General features: G+C 43.2%; 1 protein-coding gene across 2 annotated transcripts in view; it reads right to left on the minus strand.

Annotated features, from left to right (window-relative positions):
• Window positions 1-16,757, minus strand: part of ACSL6 (acyl-CoA synthetase long chain family member 6) — a 58,285-nt gene that overhangs the window by 12,302 nt on the left and 29,226 nt on the right. Inside the window, exons 10-20 of one of the 2 annotated variants that reach the window (XM_079144137.1) lie at window positions 15,432-15,505; window positions 13,758-13,835; window positions 12,339-12,473; window positions 11,833-11,967; window positions 10,473-10,568; window positions 9,387-9,459; window positions 6,215-6,303; window positions 5,450-5,566; window positions 2,314-2,457; window positions 1,151-1,252; window positions 178-249 (exon numbers count right to left, since the gene is read on the minus strand). In XM_079144137.1, coding sequence (XP_079000263.1) covers window positions 178-249; window positions 1,151-1,252; window positions 2,314-2,457; window positions 5,450-5,566; window positions 6,215-6,303; window positions 9,387-9,459; window positions 10,473-10,568; window positions 11,833-11,967; window positions 12,339-12,473; window positions 13,758-13,835; window positions 15,432-15,505 — 1,115 coding nt within the window. Of the gene's footprint in view, window positions 1-177; window positions 250-1,150; window positions 1,253-2,313; window positions 2,458-5,449; window positions 5,567-6,214; window positions 6,304-9,386; window positions 9,460-10,472; window positions 10,569-11,832; window positions 11,968-12,338; window positions 12,474-13,757; window positions 13,836-13,892; window positions 13,971-15,431; window positions 15,506-16,757 lie in introns of both variants that reach the window. The other variant, XM_079144136.1, reaches the window with a different exon arrangement.

The following is a 16,757-nucleotide window of genomic DNA, read 5'->3' on the forward strand; positions in this document are numbered from 1 at the left end:
CAGGAGGCGGCTGTTGTAGTCAGCCCCAAACAGGCCTTCAGGGGTCCATTGGTACACAGTCTGCTGGCTGGCCACATCATAAAGGGTAAGGAATCTAGGTCAGGGTTGCCATTGGGTTAATTTAATTTTCATCACTAACTAAAGGGCTGAAAGGATTATAGGGAGGTTAATAGTTACCTGTTCAAAAGAATGGAGTCCACTTTCTTTTCCTAACCTTACCATATCTTCCAAAATGGTTTTCTTCAGCTCCTGAATTAAACCACAGAAATATAATCACAAGAACATATTTTGAAGTGGGCATAGAGGAAACAACGTATTTTGAGTAAAGAGCAACTGGTGATGGTGCAGACATCGGTTCCCTTGCAACTGCCCATTTGGGGTGTTGCTCCCTGGCAGCGACTCAATCACCATCTTTAATCAGGCAAGTAAGGGCTGCATATGGCCTAAGGAGTGGCCATGAAAAGGCTAAGTGACTGCTCAAAAAAATTGTTTTTTAAAGCAGCCTGCTGGTCAGCCTGGTGAGCCCTGCTGCCCCCAGATGAGCCCAGGGCTTGAGGTGGGGTGGGGGTGTCTATGGCTGCTGCTCAGAAATAGACCAAGAGACTTGAGGGGCTAATGCTGAGGTCAGAGAGCAGCAATCCTTCTCCAACATGAGCCATGAGAAGGTTTCAGGAAGGTGGGAATGGCCAATGCTCTAGGCAGGAAGAACTGTGATCCTGTTTCAATTCCACGACTCTCTATAAACCCAGAACACACAAAAATCACATTTGGAGAGTGCACAGTCAGTAAGCCAGAAAGCCTGGGCTTGCATCTGACTCTGCTGTAAACCAGCTATGTGGCCTTGGACAAGTCACTTCCTCCCTGGCCTGGTCTCCTCTGTGCTGTAAGATAACAGGGCTGGATAAGCTTTCTGTGATGTCTCCTGATTGTAAAATCCAATAGCTGGTCAAGTTTCTAAGAAGAAATATGAATTTCTTCAATAGTAACCAAAAGAAAAATCTCTGGTTTAGGATTTCCACTGTATAGAAAGTGATATTAGAAATTCCCTATGTGTTTGAATTCCACTGCTCTGACAGCTTTTCTGCCCTTTGCTTATGTGGCATCATAAAACACTTCACTGCCTTTAAGGAAACAGCCCTAAGATACTGACCTTATTTTTGCAGAGAGCTGCATATTGTCCTTCAATTCCTCTCTTCTGGGCCCAGCAGGGCATGACTTCAGGGTCAGGCACTACAATGCCCACCAAAAAGGCCTGGAATGCCCACCAAAGGAAAACAGTTATGACAAAAGCTTTTAAAGTGGTTATTTGTGGTCCAGCATTAAAAATAATCTCTTGGTATTCTCGGGCTCCACCCTCTTCTAAAAATAAGCACACGCTTATGAAACATTTGTTCATGTTATGAAACATTTTCTCCAATATATCACACATTCTTGACTATTCATTTCCTGATATGTCCCCTTAAATTTGATATGGGGGATATTTAAGGACATCAAGAATGAGTAAAATTAGACCGAGAACCAACTTTGATTCTCGTGCCAATCTTAAACCTGCATATTTTTTTGATGCTGATCAAACAACTCTATGATCCAAATTCTGTGAACCAAAACATGTTTCCCAGGGTTTCCAGACCATTTAGAAATTTTTACATCAGTGAACCTTCATTCATAAAAAGCTTCACTTTAATTTTAATGGCTTTCTTCAAAAATAATTTAATATTTAGTTATATTCATGCAATGACACCACAGAACATGTATGATATCTCTGATATCATAGAATATGTTAATGATCTAAATAATAATGATGGCAAAATAAGGAGAAACCCTCTCCCAAATAATTTAATCCTAATAAATTATATTATCATCAGTACCATTATTTGTAATACTACACCTATTTATCTGTAAAATTTTGCTTTCATATCTTTTTAAAAAAATATATATGTTTTTAGTTGTCAATGGATGTTTTATTTTATTTATTTCTATGTGGTGCAGAGGATTGAACCCAGGGCCCCACACATGCCAGGTAAGCACTCTACCACTGAGCTACAACTCCAGCCCTGCTTTGCATCTTATCTCAAAAATCTCTCTTGGAAGTAGGTGGAGCATAAATTAAAAGTAGTGGGCACGTTCATGATTACTACTTCAAACAATTTACTTGACCTAACTGCAGTTAACCAAACTAAAAGTAATTAAGATGACTTCTTTAGAAAGGAATTTTCTCTCATGATTTAAATTGTTTAGGCAGATCCTAGGGTCTGTTCGGAGGTTAAAGTTTACTCTAGATTTTTCAGCAGTCCATTGCGTGCAGAGCCTTACCTTTAAACTGTCCCCATGGACATAGATTTGCGCCACAGGTTCGCTCCGGATATAGATGTTCTCGATCTTCTCAGGTGCGACATATTCTCCCTGAGCAAGTTTAAATATGTGCTTTTTCCGATCAATAATTTTGAGAGTTCCCTCCTGTGAAGTTGGACAAACAGCCTCCTGAGAAGATGGCACTGTCAAAATGGAGTCCTTCAACTCTGCCCTTCCCAGCCTGCAGATCCCCTCCCCAAACTGCTCCTCCCTGCTGTGCACCACAGGTCAGTGACATTCAAGCTCTGCTGAGCCCTGCTACCCACTGTCCTTTCCTTTTCCTTGACCACTCCTACATGTGTCTAAGATTCCCCATCAGACTTCTTTTTCACAGACTTCCCAGAACCTCACTACCCTCAGAATGCTTCAAAATGAGACTGTTCGTCTCACAGGATGCAACACATCCTACATGAAGCTCCTCATGACCATCTGGTCACTGAGCCCCAGACCTGGGCCTGGCCTTGATATGTGCCTCTCCTGGATCTTTAGCTGTTGGGCTTATCCATCCTTACTCATAAATCCCTTTCTCCTCTACAGTTTTTCTTCCCTCAAAACCACATCATGACCAGACTTCTGCATACATTCTGTCCCCACTCCATCTGTTTGATCCACCAGAGCCAAGCAGTCTCTAGAAGACAAAAAAAAATAAGCAGGCCCTGTTTTGCTCAAAACTCTGGTGGATGGCAAGTGCTCTTCCTACACTGGTTTCTTTGGTTCTGATTGCACCCCAGGAGCTGGGTGTTGCCACCCTTGTTTCACAGATGAGGAGATGAGGATAAGATAACTCAGTTAACTCTGCCAAAGTCACACAGTTAGAGAACAGGGGATTTGAATTCAATCTTCCTGGATTAGAAGACCATACCTTTCCCTTGATCCATCTAATGCTATAAAATCATAATGATTTCTCTGGGCTGGGGTTGTGTGCTAGAGCGCTTGCCTAGAATGCAATCCTTGGTACCACATAAAAGTAAAATAACAGTATTGTGTCCACCTACAACTAAAAACTATATGTAAAAATCATGATGATGATAAAGCAAATGTCTTTATAGATTATTTCTACCTAAAATTTAAGAATTGAGCATTCAAATCTTGCACATACTCTTCCAAAAAACAGGAAAGGAAACAAAAATCAAACTACTCATCAACGCATTCAATAAGTTCACACTAAAACCATAACAGAATTGTATATAATAGGAAATTACAGGCTTGGCATGGTGGTGCACACCTGTAATCCCAGCTTTTCGGGAGGCTAAAGCAGGAGGATGGAGAGTTCAAAGTCAACCTCAGCAAAGGTGAGGTGCTAAGCAACTCAGTGATACTCTGTCTCTAAATAAAATATGAAGTAGGACTGGGGATGTGGCTCAGTGGTTGAGTGCCCCTGAGTTCAATCCCTGGTACCTTCCCACAAAAAAAGGGAAATTATAGGCCATTCTCAAAAACCATAATAGAATTGTATGTAAAAGGAAAATTGCAGATCAAGCTAATGTTTGAATACGTTGAAAAGCCAAACACAATTTTTAGAAAAATAATATGAAGAAAAACATCACGACTAAGTGGGACTTATGACAGGAAAGCATGATTTGCCTTACATGAGAAATTTAGAAAGAATACATATTTATTTCAATGGTTACAGTAATAATTTTAATTAAAATTCAGCCATCATTTAAATATAAAAACTTTAGAAACTGACTTCACAGGCCTCCTGCCTGCTGTTTTGGGGTGTGTTGGAGCACAGGCAGCTTCACATGAACTGATTTGCTTGCTTCTCACCAAGCTCTGTGAGGTGGGTGGTTTCATTCAAGTTCAGGGCATCAGCGGCAATCTAAGTTTTGTGGGACTTTGAACTTTTACAGTTTTGAGGGCCTTCTAATATAAAATGAAGTGCAGGGCTTTGGAAGGTGTGCATGTAAGCGAGAGGCCCTGAAGACTGAACTCCGTAGCTGATGGGACAGTCTGCCTTCTGCAGATGTCCTGGACCCATTGGCCTCTCTTCCCCCATACCTGTGGGCCTTCAGTTGGAACTGCTTGCCTTACACTCCTCCTCCTATCTCTACTCTGGATTGTGCTTCTCACTCTTTCCTTTTCTCTTAGAACATGGCTTATTCTGAGACTTGGATCCAATAGGCACCTGTCCTCCCCTGCCTTTCCCCAGGTGTGTGTTCCCACTCATGTCCATCACATTGGCTCAATAATGTTAAAAAAAATGTATGTCTTCCCTGAACAGAGGACCTGGCCCAGGACATACACTGGGGATAAATTCCTGTCTGCCCCAGGCATGAGGGTTTCTCATGGGAAGCACACGTATCCAAGCAGGGACAAATTGGCCTGCCAGTCCACAGGGTCCAGACAGGAATCAATATTATTCATATGTCTGATAAATTCAATGCCTCTAAATGTCCAGAACAAACCTTAGCAACTTGCCAGAGACACAGAAGAGGCTTCCTGGCTGGGCTGCACCAGGCAAGTACTCTCCATGTTGGCAACAGAGCCTTTTACTGGTTAAAGCATTCATCAAAGTATTTCCTATGTACCAGGTACTGTCATAAGTGCTTTACAGATATTTTCATTTGTTCCTCACAATAGTAACTAATGTTACTATTCCAGTTTGAGAAGTGAAAGAATGAGGCAAATTTGTCTCAGATAGAATTTGCGGGCCATGGCTAAAGAATGCTCTTTTTCTGTAATTGTGTCATTGTGGAATCCAGGAGAGGGATGGGGCTTTGCTCAAGGTAACAAGAGCAACTGCCAGCAGAGTCAAAGAAACTGCAAGCACCCAGCTGCAAGCACTTCTCAGATCCCCCAGACATCGCCCTTCTTCCACTCCACCATCAGATTCCACATGCTAGCATATCACTATCTGGAAACCGTTAAGGGGAGGGAGTTGGCCCCCAAGACCCCAGCCATACCCTCCCACACAGGAGGAAAAGGAAAAGGAAGCATTGAGGGGCAGGTAAGGAAGAACCTCTCAATCCCTCAGGTGTTCTTGTAAGAATATCTATCAGGAAAGATATGGAGAAAATTCCTGCCTTACGGAACCAGATCACATATCCTCCCACCACCAAAATAGTTGGCCCTCTAGGATTCCAGATACACATACCGGCAGCCATTTCCCAATGTCCCCAGTGTGAAGCCAGCCGTCACTGTCCAGAGCTTCCTTTGTCCTCTCCTGATCTTTTAAGTAGCCTTTGAACACGTTTGGTCCTCTCACACAGATCTGTGGGGTGAAATACCATGGCTTCTCTCAGCCACAGCATAATGAATGCCAGCAATGAGAAGCTGTCACCAGGCATAGGGAGAATGAGGTATGCCATCCACCAGCAAAGCCCATGTGGAAATCATAGTGATGGGAACACTTGCCAGTTCTCTCTGCCTTTTAAGTTGTTTTTTGTCTTTTCTCAAGTAGGGTCCTCCCTGTTTTTGCCCCTATTCTGGCCACCCTTCTTCCTTTGCCATCTCTTCTCCTTCAAGAGCCCTATGACCCTGGCCACATGCTGCTTTGTCACACTCAGTGGGATGTCATCACGGATACTGATGGCCAGCTGATTCTGCCAGAGACGCAGTCAACTTCACCATCCACTCCCATGGAATGAGAAAGTACAGGCCAGCTCATCTGGTCTATTTGTACATGGCCATGTTTCTTCTGGGGCACATTATATAGCAGCAGACCATGCCACAGTTAGGAGAAAAAAAAAATGGGGTTTTAAAACAAAGTTTAGGAACTTAAAATCTTGATTTAAGTCAAATTAATCAGTAACTTAAAATGACTGTATACACAAGGCGAAAGGAAAATAATTCCGTTCCTACTTGTTTTTGTTTGCTTGTTCTTACTCACAGACATGAATGGCTACATCTTTAAGTTTACCTCTCCCTCTCCTTTGCAGGTCCAATAGTTCAGTTCCTCCACATCAACGAGCTTGATATGGTTGCAGGGCAGAGGTGCCCCCACATGCCCTAGAACACCAGAGTAAGAAGGCGCTTGTCACTGTTCAGATCAGATTTAGCACTGAAAAGGCCCCACCTGACTGTAAAACTCTTTAATGGTCAAAGTGGGGAATTATGGAAGGAAAGCAAAGTAGCTTTAGACAGGTATTTGTCACAGGCAAGCGCTGATAATAAAATAACATTCTGGAGAAAGCAAAGGCCAACCTCTACCTGGCCTTCATTTTAAATTTGATTCTTAAAAAGAAAAACAGGCACACCTGGTCCAGCATCAACCTGCACAGGGGCTTAGGTAAGGAGGAAGTCAGGAGCTTTTACAATAGTGCCCACATTATAACATTTTCCACATTGTCAGATCATGTATCTCGGTTTGGGGATCATACAATACAGCTATCATTTGTTTTTCCTCTAGCCACCAGTCTGTTGACTGGTGCATAGGAAGGACCTAGCAATCATGTCAAATTGTGGGTTCTGACTCAGTAGGTCTGGTTTGAGGCATGAGACTCTACAACTCTTACAGGCACCATGGTGATGCTGCTGCTACTGGTCTATATGTGACACTTTGAAGAATAAAGGGAGAGGAAACTGGATGAGGTAACTCGCTCTCCTGGGGTGGGGAGATACCAAATTTTCTTTGTCTTATATATACTCCAACCACGGAATTATATCTGTCATTTTCTAGTTATTATCCTTTAAGTTAAAGGATTTCATAGCAGGTGCTAGCCAAGGTCCTGAAAGAAAAGTAAGCTATGTCTATGAAAAGCAAGGCTGTGACATTTTGGTTTCTCTTTTAAAAGAGAGGTCGCTGAGCCTTTTAAATACTGTGCAAAGATATCACACCCTCTCACAGCCAATAGTCTTATAGGTTTTTAAGGTACAAAGGAATAAAAACCAATCATTTTGGCTAGGTGCAGTGGTACATGCCTGTAATCCTTGGGAAGCTGAAGCAGGAGGATCACAAAGCCAAACTCAGCAACTTAGTGAGGCCCTAAGCAACTTAGCAAGACCCTGTCCCTACATAAAATATAAAAAGGGACGGAAGATGTGTTTATATGTGTGTGTGTGTGTGTGTATAATAAAGGAAAATGTAGAAGAAGGAAAGTGTCCCAAAGGAAGGGAATATGTGAGAATGATTTGCCAATATGACGGCAGTTAAGTGAGCCAGAACCTCTAAAGACGGTTCCTGAAGATTTGTCAGTGGCAGGGTGACTGAAGGACCATGAAAAATAGACTTTCTCTGGCTAGAGTTTAAAGACATAGAATTAAAAAATAAAACTTCCACACTTGGATTGGCTAAATATGATTTCCACTTAGAATCCATCTTTCGTTTCTACTGACTATCTCAAGGTACTCTAAAAATAGTGTTGCATTTATGAGCATATTTTATTGCATGTACATCACCCCAAATTTTCTGGTTTGGAGTTGAGCAAACTCAGGTTCAAACAGTGGCCTAGGCTCACAGAGAAAGTTGTTATGTTGTTATCTTGAAGGATTTGTTATTGTTGTTTACTGTTTTCCAGCTTCTTCCAGTATCTGGTCTAAATGTGGTGATGGATAAATAATCCATGGGCTTCCTATTGCAGACCTGCTTCCCACTCCCCTGAGGGACAAATCTCCTCAGAATGGGAGTGTGGATGGGAGCTGCTCCTTTCCAAGGTACCACTGCCTTCTAGATATTAATATCACAGGAGATCATAGTTCCCAAAAGGACTCTCAAATGGTCATTTAAGAAGCAGTTCTCAGACTGGGGTTGTAGCTCAGTGGTACAGCACTTGCCTAGCATGTGTGAGGTCCTGGGTTTGATTCTTAGCACCACATGAAAATAAATAAAATAAAGGTTTGTGTCCATCTACAACTTAAAAAAAAAAAAAAAAAAGATTTAAAAAAAAGAAGCAGTTCTCTTTCAGAAGAATAGAGGGGAGGCCAGTAGAGCAAAGGAAGGAGATTGAGGGGAAGGGAAGGGAGATGGGGAAATACTGGGGAGCAAAATCTCTACCAAATTATGCTATGTCCATGTATAGTTGTCACAATGAATTCCAAAAATTGTAATGCACCAATTAAAATATTAATAAGCTATGTAGAGTGGCACATGCCTATAATCACTACAAGTTGGGAGGCTGAGGCAGGAGGATCACACATTTGAGACCAGCCTCAGCAACTTAGCAAGATCCTCAGCAACTTTGTGAGACCCAGCCTCAAAAAATAAAAAGGACTGGTAATGTCACTCAGTGGTAAAGTGCCTCTGGATTCAATCCCCAGTATGTGTGTGTGTACGCATATACATTTATATATGAGACTCTACAACTCTTATAGGCACCATGGTGATGCTGCTGCTGGTGGTCTACACATGACATTTTAAATAATAAATATATATAAAATAATAGTAGAAGGGAGATCAGTAGAGTAGCAAAAAAAGGAGGAAGAGGAGAGGAGGAAAGGGAATTTACTGGGGAATGTGATTGATCAATTTTTGGTATGTATATGTATAAATATGACACTGAATTCCATAACTATGAATACTTATAATATACCAGAAAGAAAAAACAAAGAAAAAAAAAAGAAAGAGAGAGAGAGAGAGAGAGAGAGAGAGAGAGAGAGAGAGAGAGAGAGAGAGAGAGAGAGAGAGAGAAGAGGTGTTCTCTAGTCACTATGAATGTGCTTCTCCTTTACAAATTATATTCAATTCACAGGCTTCTTCTTTCACTCTAAAACCTAGTTCTGAAATGATTATAAGTAAGACTGTGCACTATTTAGAATCTGTAAAATCTAATACAATGATACTATAAGCATTTTTCCACCTAGAATAGTAATCTTTTGCTCTATTCTTCTTTTGGTATAACTTCTACTTATCTATGAAGGAAACAGGAAAATATAAAAAATAGGAAAACACAAAAAATTCATAACAAAAAAAAACCAGACCTATAACATCATGACTTTTACATAACCATCATTAAAGTTTTTCTTCTATTCCCTTTGATTTTTTCTGAATTATTCATGCAAATTCAACTTCTAGGAGGGAGATTTTAGATTCTGCTATTTTCATAATATTTGCTATTTTCATAACAAGCTGCTCCAACATCTCTAGCCCATCCTACCTGAAGTCCAGTCCCCAGGTGTGGTGAAGGTGCATCCAGCAGTACACTCAGTTTGGCCATAACCTTCATAAACCTTTGAGAAAAACCTGGAAATCACTATGGGCAAAAACCCTCCCAGAGCTGATTTTCTGCCCTTTTCAGTTAGTTAACCTCCCCACTGACCATTGGTATAAGGGAAGGTGCTCTGGAAGCAGGTAACTTTAGGGAAAGATGAATGCAGACAACAAGTATGGCTACATTTGCTTAAAAATAGTGCTACTTTCCCACACTTAGTAGATAAGGTTATGTAGATTGGGATAAAGATTTCTGACCTATTTTCGACCATTGACTCTATTTTCCATATGGATAAATGGGTATTAGAGATAAGCATTTCAAAATTTACTACGTTTCATTAGAGCCCCTCTTATCTGCATGAAAGCTCTCACCACATGGAAGAGACTGCCTTTGGAACAAGTCAGACCATGTTGGTGTGGAATAGGAGGATAGCATAAGAAGCATGTGGCTTCTAAAGCATAAATATATAGTCATGCACAATTATGAAACAGACATATTTGCTTGACTTGAAACCCATCAGCCACAACAATGTTACAATACCTTGCATATGTAGGAAATTAATAAATACTAATTGAATGGACAAATGAAGGAGAATTTTTAGAGATAACAAAGCCCACTGAATCAAATAATATATAAATGGGCTTTCATCCCCTCCCTTGTGCTCCTTTTCTGAGATATTGGGAGATATTTTACAGGCTGGGGAATGTAGAGATGTGGTACAGGTTTGGTACAGTTTCTCTGGCACATTGAAGATTCATATATAGTTTATCTGATCCCTTTGTCCTTTGCTAAAACCTTCCAAGGGCTCAGGGAAAGTAATTTGCCAGAGTGCACACACATGTGTTTTTCAGAGAGTGGCAAGTGTATCCCAGTTTTTAAATGGCTCTGGGATTTTTTTTTTCATTCTTGGAAAAGGGAGATTTATCCCCACAATCTTGTTCCTCAGATCTTTTTCTGTACAGTAGAGGGCAAAATAGATCTCCTGCTTGATGCACATGCCTCTGCTCCCACAGAGATCATACAAGGCAATACCTGGCACCCCAGGGCTGCCCGGAGAAATCCCAGGACTGTTGGTGATGCAGGGGCTGCTCCAGTAACAATCATCCGAACACGTCCACCAAGACTGGCCTGTGGGAAGACAGAAGAATCTGCCAACATTTGTGTTACCTGAGATGATTTCCTGCCCATGTGGATCTCACTCAGGACCAACACTGACCTGGGTGCTAGGGTTTGGAACAAAGAGAAGACCATGAATTGAGGAAGTCCCTTCCCCTTCCAAATGATAAACCCCATCAGTTCTGCAACTTAACCCATGATAAAACCAAACAGTTTTTTGGCAGGGTGCTGAGGATGGAACCCAGAGTCTTGCACATGCTAGGTAATAGCTCTTACATTGAGCTAAAACCCTAGCTCCTTGATCAACTCTTCAACTCTTTTATGTCTCTTGAGATTAGTGGCATTAGTCTGTGTGGCACTGTATAATGCTGGTTCCCCTTTCCTTAAAATATACCACTGCTCTCTCACTCTTTCATCATTCATAAGCATCCAAAACAATTACTTAGGGCAATTTCTTCCAACATCCATTTTAATGGCATTATCTTTTTTTTCATGTATAAATCAATACAATGCTTTATTTACTATGCACTACAGAGAACAAAGAATACTTGAAACAATTTGTTTCTGTAAGTTGATCCAAGAGAGTTTAAATATTAATTTTCATAGCTAAAAATAGAATAGCAAGAAAAAAATGAGTATATTCTACTAATTAACAAGTGATTCTTTGGGTAATACAGTGCTTGAAGGCTTTATACAGAGATACAGAAATGTGCAATTCTGGACTGGACTGGTTTGGAGAGGATGAAGGGACAGGAAACGGGGAAGGAAAAGAATATTCCTGAGCATCAAACTAGAACCTGGTGCTGCTGGAATACCACTGTGGCCAGGGTTACAGGGAAAGGCAAGAGAACCTTCAGACTCTAGCAGCATCTTGGTGGAGCACTGACCAGACTATCCAAGTTACCCTGATGTCTGTGGAGGTCAAGAGAGCTACTTACCATGGGTCCTTCTAAGTAATCACCACAATTGAAAAGTGACTGATTTAAAATTTCAATTGTAAGATAAACTTTTTTTAAAAAATACTTTTTTAGATGTTGATAGACCTTTATTTTATTCATTTATTTATATGTGGTACTGAGAATCAAACCCAGTGCCTCACACTTGCTGGGCAAGTGCTCTACCACTGAGCCACAACCCCTGCCCCTAAAATAAACTTTAATTACATGAGTCATTATTCCATAAGATTACAGGCCACTGGGATGAACTTCTCTAGTTCCCCTGTAAGATCACCCACTGGACACAGGTGTCATTCTGTAATCACTTGCTCATTTCTTACCTGAATCTTATTAAAGAAGAGTTCATCCCAGATACTGTTATTTCTGATGATTCCACTCCGGACCTCAGCCTGCTTACGCTTTGCTGCGAACTCCAGCAGCCAGCGCTTCAGTGGAGTGTCTGCCTGGCTGAAGATCTGAGGAACACACATTGCAAACAGCTGTCAGGGCCTGAAGTCATGTCCCCAAGGAAGAAAGCCTAGATTGGCCATCAGAGAAGCCACGCTCTATTATACCCCTGTAGGAGGTCACTGAATGTGCAACCTCAAGCTGAAGGTTAACTCTGCCAAAGTCCAGGCATCTTGCAGAGATGGAATTTCCTAAAAAACACTGCCCCAACCAAGGTTTTGGAGAATAGGAAGAAAATGGGAGACAGAAGAGCAAAATAAAAAAAGAGTCAGAGAATACAAGTGAGGAAGCAACTTTCAGGACATGGGGCTCCAGAATCTGTCTGGATAAGCAGATAAGCTGAACCTCAGCCTGGCTACAGACTCCCCGCAGGGCTCACCTTGTCATACATCCGGTTCAGCAGTCGTGGGACCACAGGGAAGATGGTGGGGTGTAGAGCCTTCATGTCATCTGAGAGAAGGCGGATGTCTCCCTGGAAGAAGCCAACGCGCCCTCCGTGGCAGTAGACAACAGACTGGAAGGGAAGGACAGGAAGGTAGGAGTCCATTAGGATGGGCAGGTCACTCCTGGCCGCAACCCAGAGCTTTCCAAACTCTATGAAGGGCACCCACAATCCAAGCCTAGCTCTGGCTGCTGCCACGAGACACGAAGAGTGCTATCTGAACCACCTCCCCATCCCAAATCTTCACATTAAGTCCTACTCAGGCACAGGGAAAAGAATCGAGATTGATTTGGTTGATGCCAAAGCAGCCATATTCATGGATGTCTACCCACACACCCACTCCCCAATGCAGGACATAGGCCTCCCTGGAAACTAGGTCTCCCAGATATGTACATCTTATTAATGGATATGTTTCAGGTCCTGGACCCTGTGGGTTTTCCCAAGGATATCTCTGCAATGATGGAAAGACTTGTTATTCTCACAAGTACTACAGCTGCTGCTAAAGTTGGCTGTGGGTGCTATTTGATGGCAGGTTAAGTAACAGGGAGTCTGACTGGTTTGTAGTGGGACTAAGAGCGGGCCTTATATGTGCTCCTGTCATTAATGCTCACAGCAACCCTACAAGTGAGGTAGTATTCCTAACCATCCCCTTTACAGGTTAGGAATGCATAGCTCACTTTATCCTGGGTAAAGTGACTTGCCCAGGGTAAAAAAAAAAACAAAAAAAACAAAAAAAAAACAAAAAACTACTTGACAGTAATTACTGGCATTCTAATTCAGGCCAAGAAAGCTGGAAAGCTTGCCCTATTATACCAGATCTCTCCCAAGGCAAAATTGGAAAGGCTTAAAAGACGCAGTTTATTTATAGGCTGGAACCTTGAGTGACACAAGCATGGAGAATTCTTTGTCCCCACAGTAACATATGGATTCCTCCCCTCACTATACCCCCGCAAGGCCTGACTCAGACAGACTCAAGCTAATACTAGTCCCCATCTGCAGCCTGAGGAGCCATGACAGTTTGATTCTTTACAGCTTGTTCTCTCTTTCAGGAACTTGTGAGTTATGAGAATTGTGGAACTGAACTGTGTTGGCCATACATGGAGCGGTACTGCACAGAGCTTGGATGGTAAAGCAAACTTCTGCAAAGTTGCTGTGCTCTCAGAGCAGATGTTACGAGCACGGGTCTTCCTGGAGGGACTGATGGGGTGACCAAGGTCCTTGGACCCTTCTGACCCCTCTGGTACCTTCTGAGGATAGGGCATTTTGATTCTACTTCATACTACCAGTGACAAATGACATCTTGCTAGGGCTACGGGTTCTAGGCACAGGTTGTGCCTCTCTGTGCCAGGGCCTTACCTGCACCATTCGCTCAAACATGTGTGCTAAAGGCAAATAGGAAAAGTGCACATCCGCACAAGTGGGAGCCCACTGACTCTGCAAGAAAACAGAAGGAGCCCAGGCAAGTCCCAGTCAGTCAGGTGGGCGTCTTACCTGGATTACTCTCTCAAACATGTGAGCCAGAGGCAGGAAGGAGATGAGCACATCGTCCTGTCTCGGAAAGATCACTTTCTGCAGGTGACGGGCATGGGAGACAGAAAGGAAAGAAACACTGACAGGAAGACAACAAGAGAGTCATAAAACAATAAAGAGAAAATGGTCCTGGAGGGGGCGAACAGGGAGGGAGGGAAGGGGATGGAAGGTGTGAAGACAGAGTGATATGAGAGAGAGAAAAAAATGAAGGGGTGGGGGAGAGGGAGGAAAGGTGCAGAGAGAAAAGAGAGAGAGACAGGGCAGCATAGGAAGCGAAGTGTTAGGTCGCAGCGCCAGTGGGTCTAGGTTATCTGCAGAAGCAAAGAGCCAAATGAAGCACACATAAACCAGCAGAGTCGGGCTCCGCAGGGAAGGGCCTGCATCTCACTTGCAGTCAGTCGGCGCCAGCCTGGCTCTCTCCCCTTCCTCCCCACAACTGTGGGATCTGCCCCAGACCCCATTTGCCCAATCTCCCTGGGTCTTGGCTTATCAGCACTTCCTAGTCCTTCTTCAGAGAAGGGGGCCCAGAGAGCCCAGGACAAAGGAGGAGACAAGGCCAAGTCCCAAAGAGGTGGCTGAATCTGGCCTCCCAAGCCACAGTCAGGGATCAGGGCCTTAAAGGGGAAAGCTGACAGGGAGCCCTGCTGCAGCCCACCAACACAGGTGAGACTCACGCTAGGGACAGAGGCTGCTTGGGCCAGGAAGGGGCCTGAACAAGGAAAGCTTTCTTTGCTGGACGGCTTGGCTCTTCTGGACTGCCTTTTTGGACCAATTTGGACAAACCCTGAGAACGTGGCTCATGGCTCCTAACCTGGACTCAGTAACCAACCGTCTCTCATAGTTGTCTATCAAAGTACATGATTGGGGCACAGGCTTCATAATATCACCTGGAGAGAGATGCCTCCACAGTGGAGACGAAGCCTAACTCCTATGAAAAGGTACCATCCTTTCTCCTGAGGGAAACTGCAGAGCATACTTACCACACCTGGGGGGTCCTCCTTTCTTAGCTGGTTATAAAACACTAACATGCTTTTGTCAGGCCAAGGTCTCAAGCTTTTATGATCTTAGATTTACCTTTAAGTACAGCTTTATAAATTTGCAGTTGTGGTTGTTTCTCAGACTCTAGTAGTCCTTAAACACAAAATGACTGAATTAAACCCTGACCTACTTGAGAAACAAGTTAATAAGGGCTACTTGTTGAATACATATACAAAAGGACAGGTATCTCGATTTTTGAAGTTAAAAATGAAAAATAGGTTTACAAACTTTTCTTTCTGGTATCTTAGTACTCTTAGAAATCAATCAAGTGTTTGTCAGGTATGGGGTTGAAAGGGGCTTTGAAAGTGGGGTTGCTCTATTGAGAACAGAAACTCATGCCTATGAATGGCAGCCCAGATTATATCAGGGGGAAAAAAAAAACAATGAAACAAAACCAAACCAAACCCTCTGAGGTTTGAGGTTGTCCTCAAAGACCTTGTATAGTAAATTTACTTTATTCACCTCTGTCACTTTCAGAAAGCCTGAGAAATCAGCCACCACGTTCCCATGGGTGAGCATCGCACCTTTGGGGTTCCCTGAAAACAGAAGGCAAGAAGAGGAAATCAATTGGGAGTCCAACGGCCACTCCTTGAGAATAGTGCCCAAGTCAGCAGTCCCAGACACCACCTGTCCACCCAAGCCTCTGGCCTTCACCCTTGGCCACCTCAGTTTGAGGAAGATGAATGCTGCTCCAGGCACCTCTATCCTGCAGCCCTTCAGAGCCCATTATGAGGCCCCCAGAAGCATGGCACCAGAAGGCAGGAGACACGACTGCACAGGCAGAGTGCCTCAAGCCTGAAGGGCTTACTACTTGAGGCACTGTACCCGCTCCTGCTCCCCTCACAGGCTCCCAGTGCTCAATGCTGCTCTCTAGGCCTGACCTGTCTCTGGCAGAGGACATCCTGCTGCATCTGGTACATGGCTCAGGCCAGGCTGGAGATCTCTGTGCAGCCCCTTCTACCTGCTTATCAGCAGAGATGGTACACAGACGTTCTTGCTTTGTCTTCAGATAATCTTTCGCTATGGTTTGGGAGACTTGGTCCTGAGGGCCCTTGAGGAATTCAGGTACTACTAGGATGGCTCAGTGGGTAGAGGTAGGTGGGGACCCAGGGAACAGCCCTAAGGAGGAAGGTCAGCGTGGCCACCATTTCATGTCAAGGTGGACACAACCCTGATGTTGCTGCTGGACAGATCTGTCAGAGCTCAAATCCTAGCCATCATGGCATCACTAAGCCACTTCTCTCTCAGTTTATTTACCTGTATAAGAGGGACAATTGTCCCCACCTCACAGGGCTCTTATAAAGCCTACGGATATAATCCATGTACAAAAGATGTTAAATTAGATGTTTTCACTGAAGTAGCAGATATAATAGCCATGAAATGCCAAATGTGAGGGGGCAGGCCACATGCAGAGTTTACCCAGGAAGTATCAAATAAACCAATATGCTAATTTTGGAACCCTTACCAAGAAGGAGGTAATAAAAGACCTGAATGAGGAGAGACCAAGAGAATACTGTATTGAATGCCCCTGAAATTTTCACTTTAAAATGGTTAATTCTGGTTCTGGGGATTGAAGCCAGGGGACACTTTACACTGAGCTAATTCCCCAGTCCTTTTTTATTTATTATTTTTGAGGCAGGGTCTCATTAAATTACTTAGGACCTCACTAAGTTGATAAGACTGACCTTGAACTTGCAATCCTGCTGCCTTAGCCTTCAGAATTGGGATTAAAGGCATGCACCACTGTGCCCAGCAAGGAGCATTTCTTCAAAGAGAGCCACACTAAGT

This window comes from Sciurus vulgaris (genome assembly GCF_902686455.1).
Source record: "Sciurus vulgaris genome assembly, chromosome: 6".
Classification (NCBI taxonomy): Eukaryota; Metazoa; Chordata; class Mammalia; order Rodentia; family Sciuridae; genus Sciurus; species Sciurus vulgaris.